This window comes from Raphanus sativus, chromosome 4 (genome assembly GCF_000801105.2).
Source record: "Raphanus sativus cultivar WK10039 chromosome 4, ASM80110v3, whole genome shotgun sequence".
NCBI classification, from domain to species: Eukaryota; Viridiplantae; Streptophyta; class Magnoliopsida; order Brassicales; family Brassicaceae; genus Raphanus; species Raphanus sativus.
The window spans coordinates 4702826-4719228 of record NC_079514.1 but is presented as its reverse complement, the minus strand read 5'-3'; the positions used below and the strand labels follow the sequence as shown (position 1 = coordinate 4719228).

The window sequence follows — 16403 nt, the reverse complement described above, 5'->3', positions numbered from 1 at the left end:
CCAACCACGATCATCCACCACTCTCTCTTTTTTACTTTGTGTTAATGGTGACACATTTGACTATTTTTAATTTATACAGCTATCTTGCATCTCTTCGATAAAAGCTACGTGGCCCATTCATATAAAACAACTTATCATTTTGAATAATGCTGGTGCATGCATGGAGACTCCATTCATTCGTCGATTTTTTTTTATTTGTTTGATGGGTGTTTCAATATATTATTTCATGCATTTATAATCTTTGTTTGTTGGATGTCCGAGCCAGCAAACATTTTATGCCCCGAATGGCCCTTTTGGTACTAGGGAAGGTACACCACAAAGTTTGCTAACCATAAATTGCATGAACCTGAAGATTTCACCGGCTAAGCCGTAATGTTAAGAGTAGGTCAGGGTCATCTCCTGATCTCCTTCTCTATATAGAATGGCTACGCAGTTGGGCCCCAGTTTTTATGATCAACAAAATCACTCTTTGGAGCTTGACAAAAAAAGGGAGAATACCATTGGGCTTCAAAAACAAAGGGGCCACACAGGCCTGCCTATTCGTAGCTCACAAGTCATAAAAAAAAAAAAATAACACTCCGGCCAGCTGGTTTGGTCCAGGCGTTGGAGATTTGGATCAGTTTTCTCGCCGGTCAGCCGGTTTAGCTCCCAATGAAACCGGTATTTTAATCTGATTTCGGCTTGTAAACCATATCCAATTTTCAGTTAGGAATAAATAAAATAAAATATTAGTATCAATCTTGCAATTGGCTATTTTGTTTCGATGTATGGTATAATTATAGGATTGATTAAGGAAACAAGGTATGGTTTTGCAGCTGGTTTAAATCGATTGCATGAATGCCTTCAGTAAATTGACTCAAATATTAAAAACCGTACATTATAGTATTAAATTGCGTAAGCAATGTGTGTTATCTAAACAAAGATTCAATAAGAAGATTCTATTATTCTGACAACTTAATGTAATGTAGGAGTTTGCTTGTTGTCTTTATCCTTTTCCAACTTTTGCTTTTTCTTTTTTCCTGCTAAAATTAAACAAATAGGTAGGTCGCACAACAAATAAGAGAGAAGGGTGGAGACGACGACGAAGAACAATCAAAATCAATCAATTCCATGGAAATCGAGGTCTCCAGCTCGACTCCTGATTCAGTCGAGTTAGATAGCATCCGTGTCAAGCGTAAGACGTTGCAGAATCTGCTCGAGGATTGCCAGAGAGCTCTCGAGCTGCTCAATCTCACCGATACTGCTCCCGATAGCTCCCAAGAGGATAATAACATCGACTCACCTGAGAGGGAAGAAGAAGAAGAGTTTTCTTCTTCTTCCGATCCTGAAGCCGATAAAGTATGCTCCTTTTAATTGATTAACAGTTAGAATTTAAAAAAAAAAAAAAAAAAGCTTGGGACTTGATTGATCCATGATACATGTGCAGTTGTATGATCTCATCAGATCTAGAGTCGAAGGTCATGACTTTCGGGAAAAGATTGAGTTAGCTCAAGTCTCTCTTCTCCATGATCTTCCTGGTATTGGATGAACTTCGTTACAGTTTTTTTTTTTTGTTTTTGGTACTTACGTGTAGAGATAACTAACTTGTTGAATTTTGGCAGAAGATGGTAGCTCTTGGGACGTAGTTAGTGAAGATGATGTATGGGGGGTTGAGGGTCAAACGGAAGATGATTATGTTCTTGTTAGGGAAGAAGATATTGCTGACGGTATCGCTTGTTTCATGGCTACTTATTTGTCTTCCCTTAACCAGACTAAGGTACGTACATCAATGCCCTGTTCTTGTTTCCATGTCTCATCAACTTTTGATCTCTGAGTGTTGGTTCTTTGTGTAGGATATATCACCTGATCAGCTTCAGAAAGGTATATCTTGAACTTACGTGTGTCACAACAGTTAGAAACAAAGAAAGTAGCCTAGGGATGTGTTATAGAGAACGTAGCCTATGAACATCTTGCTAAAGATGCTAGGGAGTGTGTGCGCTTCCTTTTATTAGGTACTAAGAGAGTTTGCTTATGAAAAATGCAATGTAGCACTTAGCACGATGTTTTCAGTGAAGAAGCGAAAGGGGAAGCTTCGTAAAGCATGGGAAGGAAGTAAAGTTATTTACAACGTTGCATCCTGGAGTGCTACTGCCATTGGGTACATACATTACCCTCTCTTCTAGCACATCTTAATCATTAGTTTGTATTTATGAGTGCTTCTAAGTAGTTCTCACCAATCTAATTTTAATTCTTTTGGCTAACAGGATATATCAAAACCCGATGATCCTGAGTATTGCATCCAAAGCCTTCTGGGTGTCTTGCAAGGCCATATCAAAGCTTGTCTGAAAAAAACCTGAATTGGGAACACACGTCTCACTCGCATGTTGCTCATAAGTTACAACTTTCTCAACTCAGCAAATGTTTTATATCATCATTCTGATTTATCTGTACATATTCCATTTGTTGCCTCTTTCTATGTGAATCTGTGATGTTATCGTCAACATGCAATGTTAAAAGATTAGTTTGATCTCAATCTTCTTCATATCACCACATTGTTTGGTGTTGTTTAAATTGTTTGCCAGAGATTAAAATCAGACTTTATTCTCCATGAATTTAGTCAATTTTAGTAAAGAGAGCTTTTGTATTTGAACTTCAACAGTCTTGTAACATATTGACATGCTACTGCTAAAAGGAATGTAGCAAGCAAATGAGATATGATCCATTACAGTTTCCAGCTAAGGAATCTTAAGCAATTTTTTAGCCGTTTGATATTTTGTAGTCGAAAGACTTGCCTTCATTAACTTGTAGTGTCCCTGCAAAGAATGGAGCGAATCTCCATAATCGATCTCGGAGGCTGCAGGTCCTGCTCTCTCAACGAATCTCCTAGTAGCTTTTGCATCTCTGCTGCAAATGCATCGTCTAACATCTGCAAATATGCACCAATTTACGTAAAGATGAGGTAAAAGTCTTTTGGTCAATGCAATCAAAAGTATAGGGGCCGGCCTTACAGTGACAGCAACTCTAGAACCCGTGTATCTGTTCTTTTTCCTCTTCTCCAAAAAGCTTAGAACAATCTGTCAATAGGGGCAAGAGAAGAAGAGATCAGCTCTCCCCAACACACACACACAAAAAAAAACTCAGGAGACACTATTGAAACTAGTTACCTCTCCCATACGGTCCCAGTATCCTCTGGACAATGCGATGAATACATCCGTCCCCCACAAACGGAATGTAGATGATTCACCGTGTTGGTGAGCTGCTCCTTCAGGGTTTGCATTTTTATTCCCATGTCTTCTTCTCCAACACTTTTTTTACACTCCTGAAGAATCTTCTTCAACGTTGTCTCCTTTTGTAGCTTGCTCTGAAGAAAAAAAAAGAATAGCCGATTACAACATAGACATTTTACTAAATGGGATTCAACAAGATTGCAAAAAAAAAAAAACATGGAACTCACATTTTCTACGAGTTTTTCGACTACAGCTTCAAGGTAACTTCGAAACCTGGCTCTGAGCAACACCGTCACCTCAGAGAGACGATCGCAAAGAGCTGCGTTCTCACCATCAGGAATGCACGAAGACCATGCTCTAAATTGAGCCTCTATATCAGGCCGTAGAACATCAACCATTCTCTTCATAGAGTTTAGTAGAATCCCCAGCTGCATGCACCAGCAGATATATAAAAAGAAACTTTTCAGCAAAAAGAAAAAAAAAATCTTCCTTTATCATGACGTTTAGGGAACATTAATTAATTATGCTCACCTCATTTGGGACTACATATGCAGATCTTTTGGTTAGGAAGCTCAGCGTTTTTAGAGCCAAGTTTTCTTTTAGAGGTGATAAGACACCTGCATACTGCTTCTCCAAAGCTTCCACAATTGCTTTGTCAACATCAGCAATGGCCTATAAAGAAACAACAATCTATGTTTGTTAGCTTAGCTTATAACATGCAAATTGGAATACAAAACAGGGAAGACTTTTCACAGCAAGGAACCGCTATAAACTTACACTCTCCAGAACGGAGATATATTCTGGCCATCTAGAAATGATAACTTGATAGTCTTGAATGGTTTCTTTCAGCTTGGTGTACATTTCATCTACAAATGGGGTTGCTGAACGCTCTGTCCCCACTCCGCCCTGTTTTACCTGATTGAATGATAGGTTTTTTAATGGACACAAAAGTAGTCAGTTACTCAAAGATGCGCCATAATCCAGCAAAAAAAAATATTTTTTTACTTCTCCACAGTTTTGATTTAGAATGGAAGAAAACCACACAGAGAAGCCATATTGTATACCTTATCAAGTTTGCATGATTCAAGTAAAGAAAGACGTCTATCTTGAATCCACATCATAATCAATGGGTGGAAGAGTTCTTTTGCATTAACACCAGCTTGGATAGGACTGTAAAATAAACATCATACCAGTTAAAAATAATAATTGACAATAATAATTTAAAAAAAAAAATCAAATGGCCTACCCGATGTTCCAGCTGGAAAGATCACGTTGAAAGTCTATAGTTGCAATCACAAGCTCTGAAACTGCTGGTGAAGGACCAGACGGTGGACATGCAACAAGGAACTTTTGAAGTCTATTGCATAGATCAGTGCTGTATATGGATGCTGACAGGTTTGGAAGGTCAAGAAAGCTGCATAAAATAATTATAACAAACATTGGGCAATCAACACCATGCTACAAGACCCCTTTCATATCAATTATTTTGGAAATAGTTGAACAGAAGACTAGCTTAGCAGAGCATAATTTTTTTTTCACTTGCATACTAACCTGGGAAGTATATTTTGATTGTGGATCTCAATATCAGTATAAATCTCATTCTTTACATTATTGCAGACCATACTCATTTTCTGGTAAGCAGCCGACGTTGAAGAAGGATCCCAAAAATTTGGATCATTGTTGTTTGTAACAAACTCATCTGTCTCACCAATGTGCCTTGTAGATCTCTTCTTTGCTGCTACCTATAAAAAGCATTGATGCCAGCCAAAATAGATGAGAAAAAATGAACCAAGAGTGAAGTAACTCATTTGAGAGGGTGTATGCTTTATTACCTGGAAGTAATGACAAAGATTACTCTGATCCTCTGGAGACAATGTATCGTGCAGAAGCATGTACACTTTAACAGCAGGAGCGAGTGCTGGCGCTGGAACTCCTGATGCAGAACTGTCATCATGACTCATTCCAGAGAAGGAAGACTCATCAAGAGATTTGTAGTTCTCGAAGACCAGCTTCAGAATCTGCTCGATTTGGTCCTTCATTTCCTTTAGAATCCGATTCTGTTAGAAAGGAAAAAAAAAGAAGGAGATTCATACACCCTGGGTGATGTGAGGTATTATGATGTTTGAATTTTCAATGTGAGAAACTACGTGAAGTCCAACTCTATCATTCATCATTGCATGCACAACTATGAATACAATGGTGAATAACACGTAAATATGATCAAAGTATATAAGGTAACTTTGAAGTTGAATCCTATTCATGGCTTAACTTGAGACAAGATTCACACAAAACTAGAAAACGGCAAAGGAAAAAAATAATAGGATCGAGTATCTACCTCTTGATGACTCAAGGCAGCCTTGCCATTTCCTTTCATGATGATGATGACAGGTGTTAGCAAGTCATGCACCAAATGGAGACAGTCTGAAGTCGGTGTAGCGACATCCATCACATAGGTCAAGTATCTTAATACAATAAAACAAGATAGAGAAAACCGAGTTATAGCATATCCCCAAAATGATTTTTTTTTCTTTTTAAAATAGAAAGTGAGTAGGGTATATACCTGAGCTTGGTGTAGACATCTGAAATCCCATAGTAGGAGGAAAATTCTTCCAAAAGCCATTTCCATGGACTATTTAACAACAAGTTTCTTTGCTGAAACTTCTGCATTTTCAAGGCCACTTCCAGGACTAGGTCATATGCGACTGTTTCCGCAATAGAAGCACACTACAGGAAAAGATGAAACAAACAAATAAAACCCCAAGAATCTTCTGAGCACTATACAATGAGGTTTATATATATATATATGTTCAAACGCATAATCTGCAGAGAATGAATACACATACTTCAAACAGAGGATACATTTTTCAATAAATTTGAGGAACGTTTCATTTAATGAAACATAGAGAGAAGCTGAATCTACGTGCATAAGCTCTTACACAACCATGAAGCTCCCATCTTGTAATAAAATTAAGAACTATTTTAAAATGTTTTTTTCTGATTAAAATTATCTAGTTACTATCAAGGTAGTTGTTGTTACTATCAACAAGATAAAAGTTGCTCAAGGAAATGGACTGCTGGAATGTCTCTCAGTCTACTACAGAGAGATGCCAATCCACTTACAGGAAGCAAACAAAAAGAGAGATCATCACAGATAGCAAACATAAGAGAGGTAGCTAACACACCTTCAAATTGCTATTATCATCAGAACTTGATGAATACTTTATACAGAGCTGGAGTTTTCCCACAAGTTGATGTTCTGGCTCACGAAAGACAGACCACCAGAGAAGTTTCTCAGCCTGTATGCATTCTTCATTAGAAGCATTTGAAACGTACTAACGAATGAAAACAATGTAAGCAAAAATGACTCACGTAATCTTCAAAAAAATCAGGTAGCTGGACAAGCGCACGCCCAAATTCCTTCCCGTTTGATTCAAGTATTTCAACAATCAGATCATCTCCATGACTATCAGGAAAGCTGTTGAAATTCCATCTACTTTGTCAGACACCACATATATATATATATATATATATGGAAAGTTACCCGAAGTAGATTTGGGAGAGGGGAAAGAAAGTACATACAAATCATGGCCTTCACAGGATCCGGGTTGCGTGATAATGGCGTCGTCTTCAGTTAAGCTTTTCAATCTTAACCTACACGAGTATGTTTCTGAATGACAGAATCAAACGGATCAATCCATATTTATAAAAAGTTATCATACAATAACAACATAAAGCACAATGGCGAAACATGGAAATACAATATCTACCTCACCTCGCCCACACATACTGATATATATGACTTATGCTAAATAAATTCATACCTTGAACAACATCACAAGACGTCAGCCTTTGACGTGTTGAGATATTGGAAAAGTGAACCCGAATTTTATCAAGCTTTATCAGCGATGATATACCACAACCCGTTGGAGCATCCAGAACTGTTTTAACACTTCGTACTGCAGAAGTAGACAAGTTAGTTCATTTATGCCTATTGGTTATAAGGAGGGCAGACAAAAAAAAAGCAGATGGAACCTGGAATAGAAATTTTACCTTGAACCATCATTTTGACAATTTTTTTCTTGGATTTTTGTGCAACTCCCTCGTGCGGAGCTTGTGAAGATTGATTCACCAGCATCTCCTCCTCAGATCTCAAAAGGAATTGCTTCACCCTGTATTCAGTTTAACCCCCCCCCCCCCCCCCCCAAGAAAATCTGTTACTCAAATAAATACTTTTTGAGGCATGTGGATGAAAACATATCATTCGACTTCAGTTTGTGTAAAGAAATATAAAATATCTACACGTCAATTAAAAAAAACTCACCCGAATGCTTCTCGTAGAAGAGCACAATCGTTTTCCAGAAACACGGGAGCCTCCATGCAACTCTTTTCCCACCCATGAAGGCAAAGTCGCACACATGCATCATAGGAAACCACTGCATGCCATGTGCCACGAGCGCTGTGTCAAGGTACATAAAAATAGGCGGCTGATCAATCCAACTAGTTTACAAAACTAATTGAAGATAACAGTAGGGGTTTGTTTTCTATGTTACCTTGCATGAAAAGTTGGCAGCCGAACGGGATGTTGATCAGACGACTCAGAAACAGCACTAGGTCTACAGGAACACAAACAAAAAACGTTAAAATGGTTTAGTAGACTCAGAACTCATTTCACATGAATACCTAGTAAAATGTCCAGTCTTTCTACTTTCTACACAATCTTCTGTCTTGCTCATGGACATCATGGTGTGAGCTGTGCTCAGTGTGAGTTGCTAAATTGAACAAATGAAGTCTTGCTTAAGAGGAGATTCCTCAGGGAGTCACAGGTAGCGCAGTGGAGTAGCGAAGGAAGCTTAATCAAAAAGCTTTCACGGAGGTGCGAGGGAGAGAGACAATCGAAATCTGTGCAGTTCAAATTAAATTTTGTTTGCTTTTCTATTTTTTTGGGGAATCATTTCTTACTCAAGTCAAGTCTAACAGCTTCTTTTCTATTCTCTAAATAGAAGTCAAATTAACCAAATTTAATTTCATAAAAATGGTAACTGATTACTATATTCTTATCTATAATTTTAATTAGTTATTTACTTAAAACATATAAATAAAATAGAAAATCGAAAATAATAGAACAAGTCAATTTTTTTTAGAAACAATGTTTCTATGAAAAAGCTTAATGAACGTGTATAATATCTTTCTGAATTTATATATTTCCGAATTCATGATTGCTTCATAAACATTAACCAAAAATTTTAAATAGCCCTGTTCTTTTCTCCGACGCTACGGTTAACAGTTGCTTCAAAAGAAATACACTATGACTGCAGCAAATTGAACGTGTTTTGAAAAAACAATCAATCGCTAACAGACTCCGGAGACACAAAATGCAGAGATCACACTCGCTGTTATTTTCAGCATCAGATTATTCATTATTGTTGGCCGCATCATCAAATTATTTACCAAAAAAGGAAGTTGTTTTTGTCCCGTCAGCCGTGAATCTGCCAGGAATATGGGTAGTTTCTGGATGCTAATGCTGATCACAACGTCAGAGAAAAGAACAGAGCTAAAGCTAATGTAACTTTTATATATTTAGGAAACTCTTCATAAATGTATGACATTTTCATGAATTTAACTTATATGCATATTTATAAAATATTATTTAATATATAACATCTTCCGAAAATATACAAAATATTTTCGACTATATAGAATATTTTATAAAAACAAGGTATTAAATTTAAGAATGTCTTCCAGAAAAGTTTGGAAAGATGTTATATATATTTCTTGGAATATCTTTGTAAATATACATATAATTCTAGTTGTGCACAGAAAAAAACATATAATTCTAGTTTAGTAAAGTATTCATAAATACATATTTATAAATATATTTTAAAAATTATGAAGATATTATACATATTTGTCAATATCTTCCTAAATTATAAAAGATATTATAATTATTTGGAAAAGTATTTTTTAACTCAAATTAAGAAAGATATCATACACAATCAAGAATGAAAGATATCATACACATTCAAGAATGTTTATTAAATATTTTTTCCTTTTAACATTTTCAGAAAAAAAATTCAAGAAATAATTCGAAAAGAAAAGTTTTTGGAAAAAGTATTTCCGAATCTCTTAAAAATATTTATGTATTTTATATATCTGCAAAAAAAAGGTATAGTTATCATTTTAATGAAACTTAATTTGATCTTTTCACTTGTTTGGAAACAATAACTTCTTTTGTTTTGGGTGGTGATATGAAACCAATTCTCTACCTTTAGTAGTTTAGTTGGTGTTCAAAACAACAGTTATCCTTTTAGTATCCAAAACTAGAGAATTCAAATATGAAACCAGCTGAAACGATGACGTTTTGTGCGCACACGAAGCTTGGTGAGCATGAATACGGGTAGTGGTGACGTGGACAGGCAATTACTTTTTAATTAGCAGTGGAATTATACAACAAAAATCAATTCTCTTTCCCTACCAGTAGACTACCAAAACTTTGGTGAAAATTATCTTCAAAAAGAAAAATGATTATTCAGCAATATCCTTATTCAAAAATGGGAAAAGGAAATGTAACGTTATATTTTGCTGTAAGTTGTTTATGTTAAGCTGCAAACTAGATGGTGGTGTGGTGGGGACAAATAGACTTGTGTCTTGTTTTTCCTACGGAAGATGCTACAAAAATGTAACGTTTCACTTTGCTCGAGTTGCAATACACAAACCATCTAACTACATTGAGGAGAGTTGCTGAGCATCCTAACTCACATGTGAAGTTGCTTAAGCTTTTGTTAAGTTTATTTATAAGGAGATGCAACCAAAGATCATCACAAAAAAAGTGATTGATTGATGAACCCTGCAATGTTTTTCAGTACACAAGTTGTTTCCTGTTCTTATTGCAATCTTTTTTTTTTCTTATTTCAAAATCATAGACGTTTGGCAGAAATAAATAAGGAAAAACAACAGAACAGAGATTGAGACTCATTTGTGCGTTTGAGGAAAGTTTTATTATGCGAACATGTCATCCACACTGCACTCTCCCAGGTACACTTTAACACTCCTTGGCGATCCGCAGCTACCTTCAGCTATCAGAACTCTGTCGTTTGCAGACATGTGAGCTATGATCTTGTATATCATCTCAATCTGCCAAATTTTCAAAACATACAACTTCTTGATCATGTCCATGCGTGTAAAGTTACAAAAGATAACAAAGGGATTTGAAGGTTACCTCTTCAGGAGCATGGCAACGATCAGCTATCTCGTCCAGTGTCAATGGCTCTACCGGATCTTTACAACTACAGGCAGAGAAAATATTGGATTAGTATATAAGTGATCTCTCCTGATAAGAAGCACACATGGTTTTGATTCTTACCTGGCTTCATTAAGAACTGACAATACACGCTTTTGCAGCGCCAGAACTTCAGCTGCCGCCTTCTTCCCGGCTTCCACACCTGAACTCGTTGTTGTTTTGTTAAGGTTCAGTAAACAAATTTCACAAAACATAGGTTTCTTAGATTTGGTCGGAATATATCTGTACCAGGTTGGTGGTAAGCATTAATATTGACAAGTGAGGCATACAACCCGACCGCTCTTTCATAAAGAGCTATGATAGCCCCAACAGATCTTGGTGTCACTTCCTCGATGGTAACACTAATGGACTCTCTACCGTTTGCATATAAAGCAGATCTAGTTCCCTGCAAAAAGGAAAAAAAAACACAAACCAGCTCATCAGAGTGGGGAAGATCATCTAAATACAGTGTATGTAAATTGTAAATATCGTTCTTAAAATCAGACCTGAAGCATCCCAAAGAGGTAGTCACCACAAGTGACACCTGGCTCAAGCTCCCAGTCATGACCCGGAGGTCTGTCACGTAGCACTTCTATGAAGGTTGCAAAGAAGTTGTGCACACCCTCCCTCAGTTGTTGAATGTAGCTATAATGAAATTCAACAAATTAGATACTGTTGCATAGAGATATTCACTATTGCTTTGTCTTCACTAAGAGAACAATATGAATGAAGGAAACTCACGCATGCTGATCTGTGCTCCCTTTGTTTCCATATACAGTTAGCCCTTGATTAACCTGCAAATTCAACCCACCGCTCCTTAGGATCACACTGGTAACAAAACAAGGTTGAAATGCCTCATGAACTCTCGTTTGGGGTGTAAGAGTGAAGAAAGAGAATGGCTTACAGTGTTACCGTCAAGATCAAACTCCTTTCCTAGTGATTCCATGACCAACTGCTGCAGATACCGGCTAAATAGCAATAAGCTATCCTTGTAAGGAAGGATAACCATATCCTTTAAAAGAAAGCGGGTACAAAAGGTCAATAAATAAATAAAACTCAACTTTCTTGCTAGTCTTAGACACACTTCAACAAGTTGAGGAAAATTACCTTGGAACCAACGCCATCAGAAGCCCAGTACCAACACATTGCTAAGAGCGCTGCAGGGTTATTCTTGAGCTGAAATAAAATTTACAAGCAAGTCATGATGGACTATCTAAACTGTATGAATCAGAAAACTCAACAATGGTGATATGTTACTCTGCTAAAACACCCTGGTGTGTAGTTCATACACAAGTAAGACTTACCGAAGTTGTCCTAGTAGCCTCATCCATTATTGCAGCACCAGCAAGCATCTCTCTAATATCAATTCCCTATGCAATGACAGTGCATTAATACACATGACAGCAACTAATGATCGTTCTAAGTTTAAGCTTTTGTACCAATAATTACCTGTAGTGCAGCTGGAAGCAGGCCAACTGCAGACATAACTGATGTTCTTCCACCCACCCAGTCGTACATGGGAAACCTAGCTAACCAACCTTCAATTCTCGCCGTGTTATCCAGCAACGAGTTTTCTTGTGTTATTGCAACACCCTACATAATCATATATAGCTAGAATTAGCTGCTGAGGAACTACATTTGGGCAGAAGTTGAAGATATATCATATGCAATACATCTGAAGGTATCTAATGATTCATGGGAAGCCAGTATTTTAATGAGACAAAACACATTTGTCTCAGATAATGTCCAGATGTGTTAACCATGTTCGTAGAGACATGGATCTCAGCAAAAAAAAAGAAAAAAAAAAACACATAAGCAACACATTTCACGGAAACAAAAACCTGAGATCAAACCTGTTTTGCGAAGTTCAGACCAGCGTCACGGAATGCTTTCTGTACTTCCAATAGTCCATTTCTAGTTTCAGGAGTACCTCCACTCTAAGAAACACATAAGAAACTTAGTCATGCTGGCCACTATAAACAGCCACTAGTGCACACAAGTGAATAAAAGTACAGACCTTTGAGATGACAATTACTAAAGTTGAGGCAAGCTCTGGCCCAAGCTGTGCAATCTGATGATCGATTCCAGCAGGGTCGGTGTTGTCAATGAATCTTATCTACCAAAGGCCAAAGTAAAGAACAGTCATAAAGAGCAATGGAGAAGAAAAAGAAGAAGCCTTTCAATATAGCACCCCAACAAGTTTGAATCTTTCAGTCAGAAAATACCTTCAAGGGAGGATTATCAGGAGCCAAGGCCTCAGCAACAAACTGAGGACCAAGAGCTGAACCACCAATACCAACAGAAAGAATCTGAGTAAACCGACCCTCAGGAGGAGAAGAAGGCGGCTTTATCTGTCAATGCAAACAAAACCAAAAACCGATTGTAAAAAACCAGCAAAGATTCAAAACAAAAAGGTGAGAGAGAGAGAGAGAGATCAAACACACCAAACCTTGCCAGAGATTATATCGTCAGCAAAGCTACAGATCGAATCAAGAGTGTTCTCGATCAATGTCTTCAGAGTAGGCTTCGGGACAAGACTAGAGTTCCTAAGCCAGTAGTGACCAACCATCCTCCCTTCGTCTGGATTCGCTATAGAGCCTTTCTCAAGCTCCTCCATAGCCTTGAACGCAGCTTTGAACCGATGCTCCATGTCGACGACGAACTCATCGGTGAATCCGACGCGGCTGACGTCGAGATACAGACCGAGGTCCTTCTGCTGGTACAGCCAATCGAGGTACCGCTTCCAGAGCGCATCGGGATCTTTGATTAGCTCTTTCTTGGCGGCTGCGTCCGTGTGAGAAATGTCACGCGCCACGGAGCGTGAGAGAGTCAAAGGTAGCTGTGTCGGTTTGGAGGTGTGGGGGAAAGAGAAGGAGTCTCCTCGGGTCGGCTGCGCCGACAATGCTTTAACGGAAAGGTTTTTGGATGGTTTGAGAGAAGGAGAAGAAGAGAAGAGGCCCGAGAGAGAGGAGGAGGCCATTCTTGGAAGACAGCGATGTTTACGAGGGAGAAGAGTGAGACTAAAATGAGGCTTTTATTGAGACAGGGTATCTAGTTGTGTGTCTGTGTCTCTTTTGATATTTGGAGGAACCAATGAAGAGAGGTGAGTTGGGGAAAGAGTTTTGTCCTTTGGTGGAAGTGAACGGTTCTGCTTAGATTACGATTCGAAGGAGGAGCTATACGACTATACGATTGCTCTAATATCTACCATCATATTCTATTTTGACATATGGCCCCACCATTTCGAATATTTGTATTAGCTTAACGCTTTGTAGTGGTGGTGGTAGTAGGTAGACCAATGATTTCTGATTTTCTATTTGGTATTTGTTTTTTTTTTCTAATGAATGTGATACTTTGCAGATTTTTTTTTCCCTCAAGATTGATTTTAATAATAACACAGGCCAGGCCCAAGACCGAAGCCCAATTACATAAGTTTTAAACAAAAAGTCTATAAACAATTGGGCACAACACAGGCCGAAGCCTAAACCCGGGAAACTGACCCAAACGGCCCAATACTCTAGAACGGAGAGTTCGCCCTAGGCGCGCCGAAAGGAGATGGACATGTACACGTGTACAGATCTCCGCAGTCCGCTCGACACGCGTCCTCCATCTCGACTTGATCGACCGCCATTCGCGCAACCTCCGCAACCTCCACCGACACCTTTTTTCGCCGGAGCTCCGACTCTACAGAGCCACCGCACCACCATAGATGTTCTACGCTGCTCTGTCTTCACGCCGGAGGATTCACCACCTTGCGAAACCTCTTCCGACTCTGAACCACCGGAAACCCTAGACAGGCGGAACCGCGAACCACCGCTATATCATCTTGAGCCTCGTCGCCGTCGCCGTAGATCTTCGGCTTCAACCGAGATCTCACCCTGAACAACCCACGAACCCATTCATCACATCACCTATCCTCGAAAACAACAACACTCCCAAGATTTAGGGTTCCAAAACGACACTGAGGAGCTATGTGAGCCTCCTCGCTCCGTCACACCAAAGCCGGCGAAGGAAGAGCCGAAGAAGCCTCCCCTTTCCGGAAGCTAGAGCGGCGACGGTGGATCTAGAGAAGCCTCCACTCCCCGCATGCATGCCGGCGTCGATGGGTCTACAGAAGCCTCCATCGCCCGGATAATCACCAACTAGAAAAAACGCAAAGAAAAAAACGAAGAGAAGCTGATCGGGAGAAGGACTCGAGAAAACCGGACCGACGGTGGCTAAAGGAGCCCACGCCGTCGGCCGGTGACAATGAACACGGCGGCTTTCTCTAGAGAGAGGTTAGAGCTTTATCTCGAGTCAGATTTATAGAGTCAGATTTTTTTTTGCAATACTTAAGCATTGTATCATGGTACGTCAGTATAACCGTTAGTCCCCTAGTGTGTATTCAGGGGCGGAGACAGCGGTAGGAGAGGGGATCACCTGACCCCTATAGATTTGTGTTAAAAAAAATTACTTATATTTGGAAACGATTTTTGGTAAAATAAAGTCCAAATCTAGTATACTGACCCCATGATATTTTTGAGAACGTGAGTTGACCCCATGATTTTTTTTTCTTTTCAAAAATTTTGTCAACATGTTTCTACTACTTAACAAATGATACCCAATAACTAGTATTAAAAAACTTATTTTCATTCTTTTATGCTAATTGTTTCATGTTATTCTTTACATCTGTCCAATATTTTTATCTACTAAGAATAATTGATCTAACTTTATTTTATACAAACATTTTTCCTTGCAATCTTTATTATACATTATAAACCATTTTAGTTCACGAGGTTAAATATGTTGTAGATATTTTTAAAAAAAAATTAAGAATACTAACAATTTTATAAGTTAATTTATGGATATATGTAGAAAAATATTTTCATATATGTATGTGAAAGTTATATTATTTTAATAGATGTAAATAAAATATTAATATTTAATTAATCTTAATTAATATTTTTTTAATTGACCCCAGTCTAAATTAAGGCTGGCTCCGCCACTGTGTGTACTACCATGCTAGTAAGTACATTCTGCTATTTTGTTAATATTCTGCTATTTCTAAAAGGTAAATTTTTTGTATAAACAAATTATCTTATTAAAATTATGATTGATTACAATTAAAAGATTATGAAAACATTGACTGATAATTTATTTAGTTAATTTGATAAAATTATGTTGTTGTAAAGTTGAACTAGTTTTTTTTTTTTTTTTTTTTTTTTGGAACTGAAGTTGAACTAGTTTATAAAGTTGTAATGCGATCTATAATATAAATATATTAAGAAAAAATATAAATGACAAGTTGTTGATATTACATAAATCGGTTTTTGGTCGTGGCTTTTGTTTAATTTCTTCGTTTTTTTGTATTTTTCGACGTTCTTTTTCTTAGACCAAAAGTTTAAAACTGTTAAGATACAATTTAAAAAAAATAGCTGAAGGCATCCAAAAATATTTGACCGACACTGTACCTACCAAAACTCTACCTTAACTCAGCTAAAGTCATGTTTACCATTTTCTCTTACATACATTATGCTAATAATGTCTAATGTGATATTAAATTTACAGATATATGAATGATTTCAGGTCTCAATTGTAAAATGTGTTAACAAAACACATACTGGATTGATCATTTGTATATTGTATTTCCTTTGAACGATTTGGAAGCTCCGAACCTGTAAGAATGTACATCCTTTAAGGAGAGGCTACCGTATAGTTAAAATCTTTTCAAAAAGAAAATTCCATCAAATTCCATCATTATTGCTAAGTCCTTAGCATTGGTCCTTAATCCATATATATGTATATGTATATGTTATATATGTGTATGTAATTGTTTGTTAAGGACTTTACGGAAACCAAAACCGAAAGTTTCTTAATTAAGGAATTTTCGGTTTCGGTTTCCGTAAAGTCCTTAACAAACAATTACATACGCATATATAATA

At 37.6% G+C, this 16403-nt stretch overlaps 2 protein-coding genes and 1 pseudogene across 3 annotated transcripts; 1 reads left to right on the top strand and 2 right to left on the bottom strand.

Annotated features, from left to right (window-relative positions):
• Positions 1 to 971: 971 nt before the first annotated feature.
• Positions 972 to 2550, top strand: LOC130510535 (uncharacterized). Of its 2 annotated transcripts, none has more exons than XM_057006933.1 (6): positions 972 to 1338; positions 1427 to 1517; positions 1605 to 1756; positions 1833 to 1860; positions 2029 to 2137; positions 2244 to 2550. In XM_057006933.1, exons 1-6 carry the CDS (start codon positions 1111 to 1113, stop codon positions 2323 to 2325), a joined length of 690 nt encoding a protein of 229 aa, XP_056862913.1. In that variant the 5' UTR covers positions 972 to 1110; the 3' UTR covers positions 2326 to 2550. The 2 variants fall into 2 exon arrangements, with proteins under 2 accessions (XP_056862913.1, XP_056862912.1); XM_057006932.1 differs by having other exon boundaries at positions 976 to 1338; positions 1602 to 1756.
• Positions 2551 to 2736: 186 nt separating this feature from the next.
• LOC108850025 (uncharacterized) lies at positions 2737 to 7945 on the bottom strand (annotated as a pseudogene).
• Positions 7946 to 10016: 2071 nt separating this feature from the next.
• On the bottom strand, positions 10017 to 13634 carry LOC108855561 (glucose-6-phosphate isomerase 1, chloroplastic). The gene is made up of 14 exons (XM_018629411.2): positions 12932 to 13634; positions 12708 to 12833; positions 12500 to 12598; positions 12336 to 12419; positions 11932 to 12075; positions 11787 to 11852; positions 11590 to 11658; positions 11387 to 11494; positions 11224 to 11276; positions 10989 to 11127; positions 10732 to 10888; positions 10567 to 10645; positions 10423 to 10489; positions 10017 to 10337 (listed from the first exon to the last, which is right to left on the bottom strand). Exons 1-14 carry the CDS (start codon positions 13460 to 13462, stop codon positions 10203 to 10205), a joined length of 1857 nt encoding a protein of 618 aa, XP_018484913.1. The 5' UTR covers positions 13463 to 13634; the 3' UTR covers positions 10017 to 10202.
• Positions 13635 to 16403: the final 2769 nt, after the last annotated feature.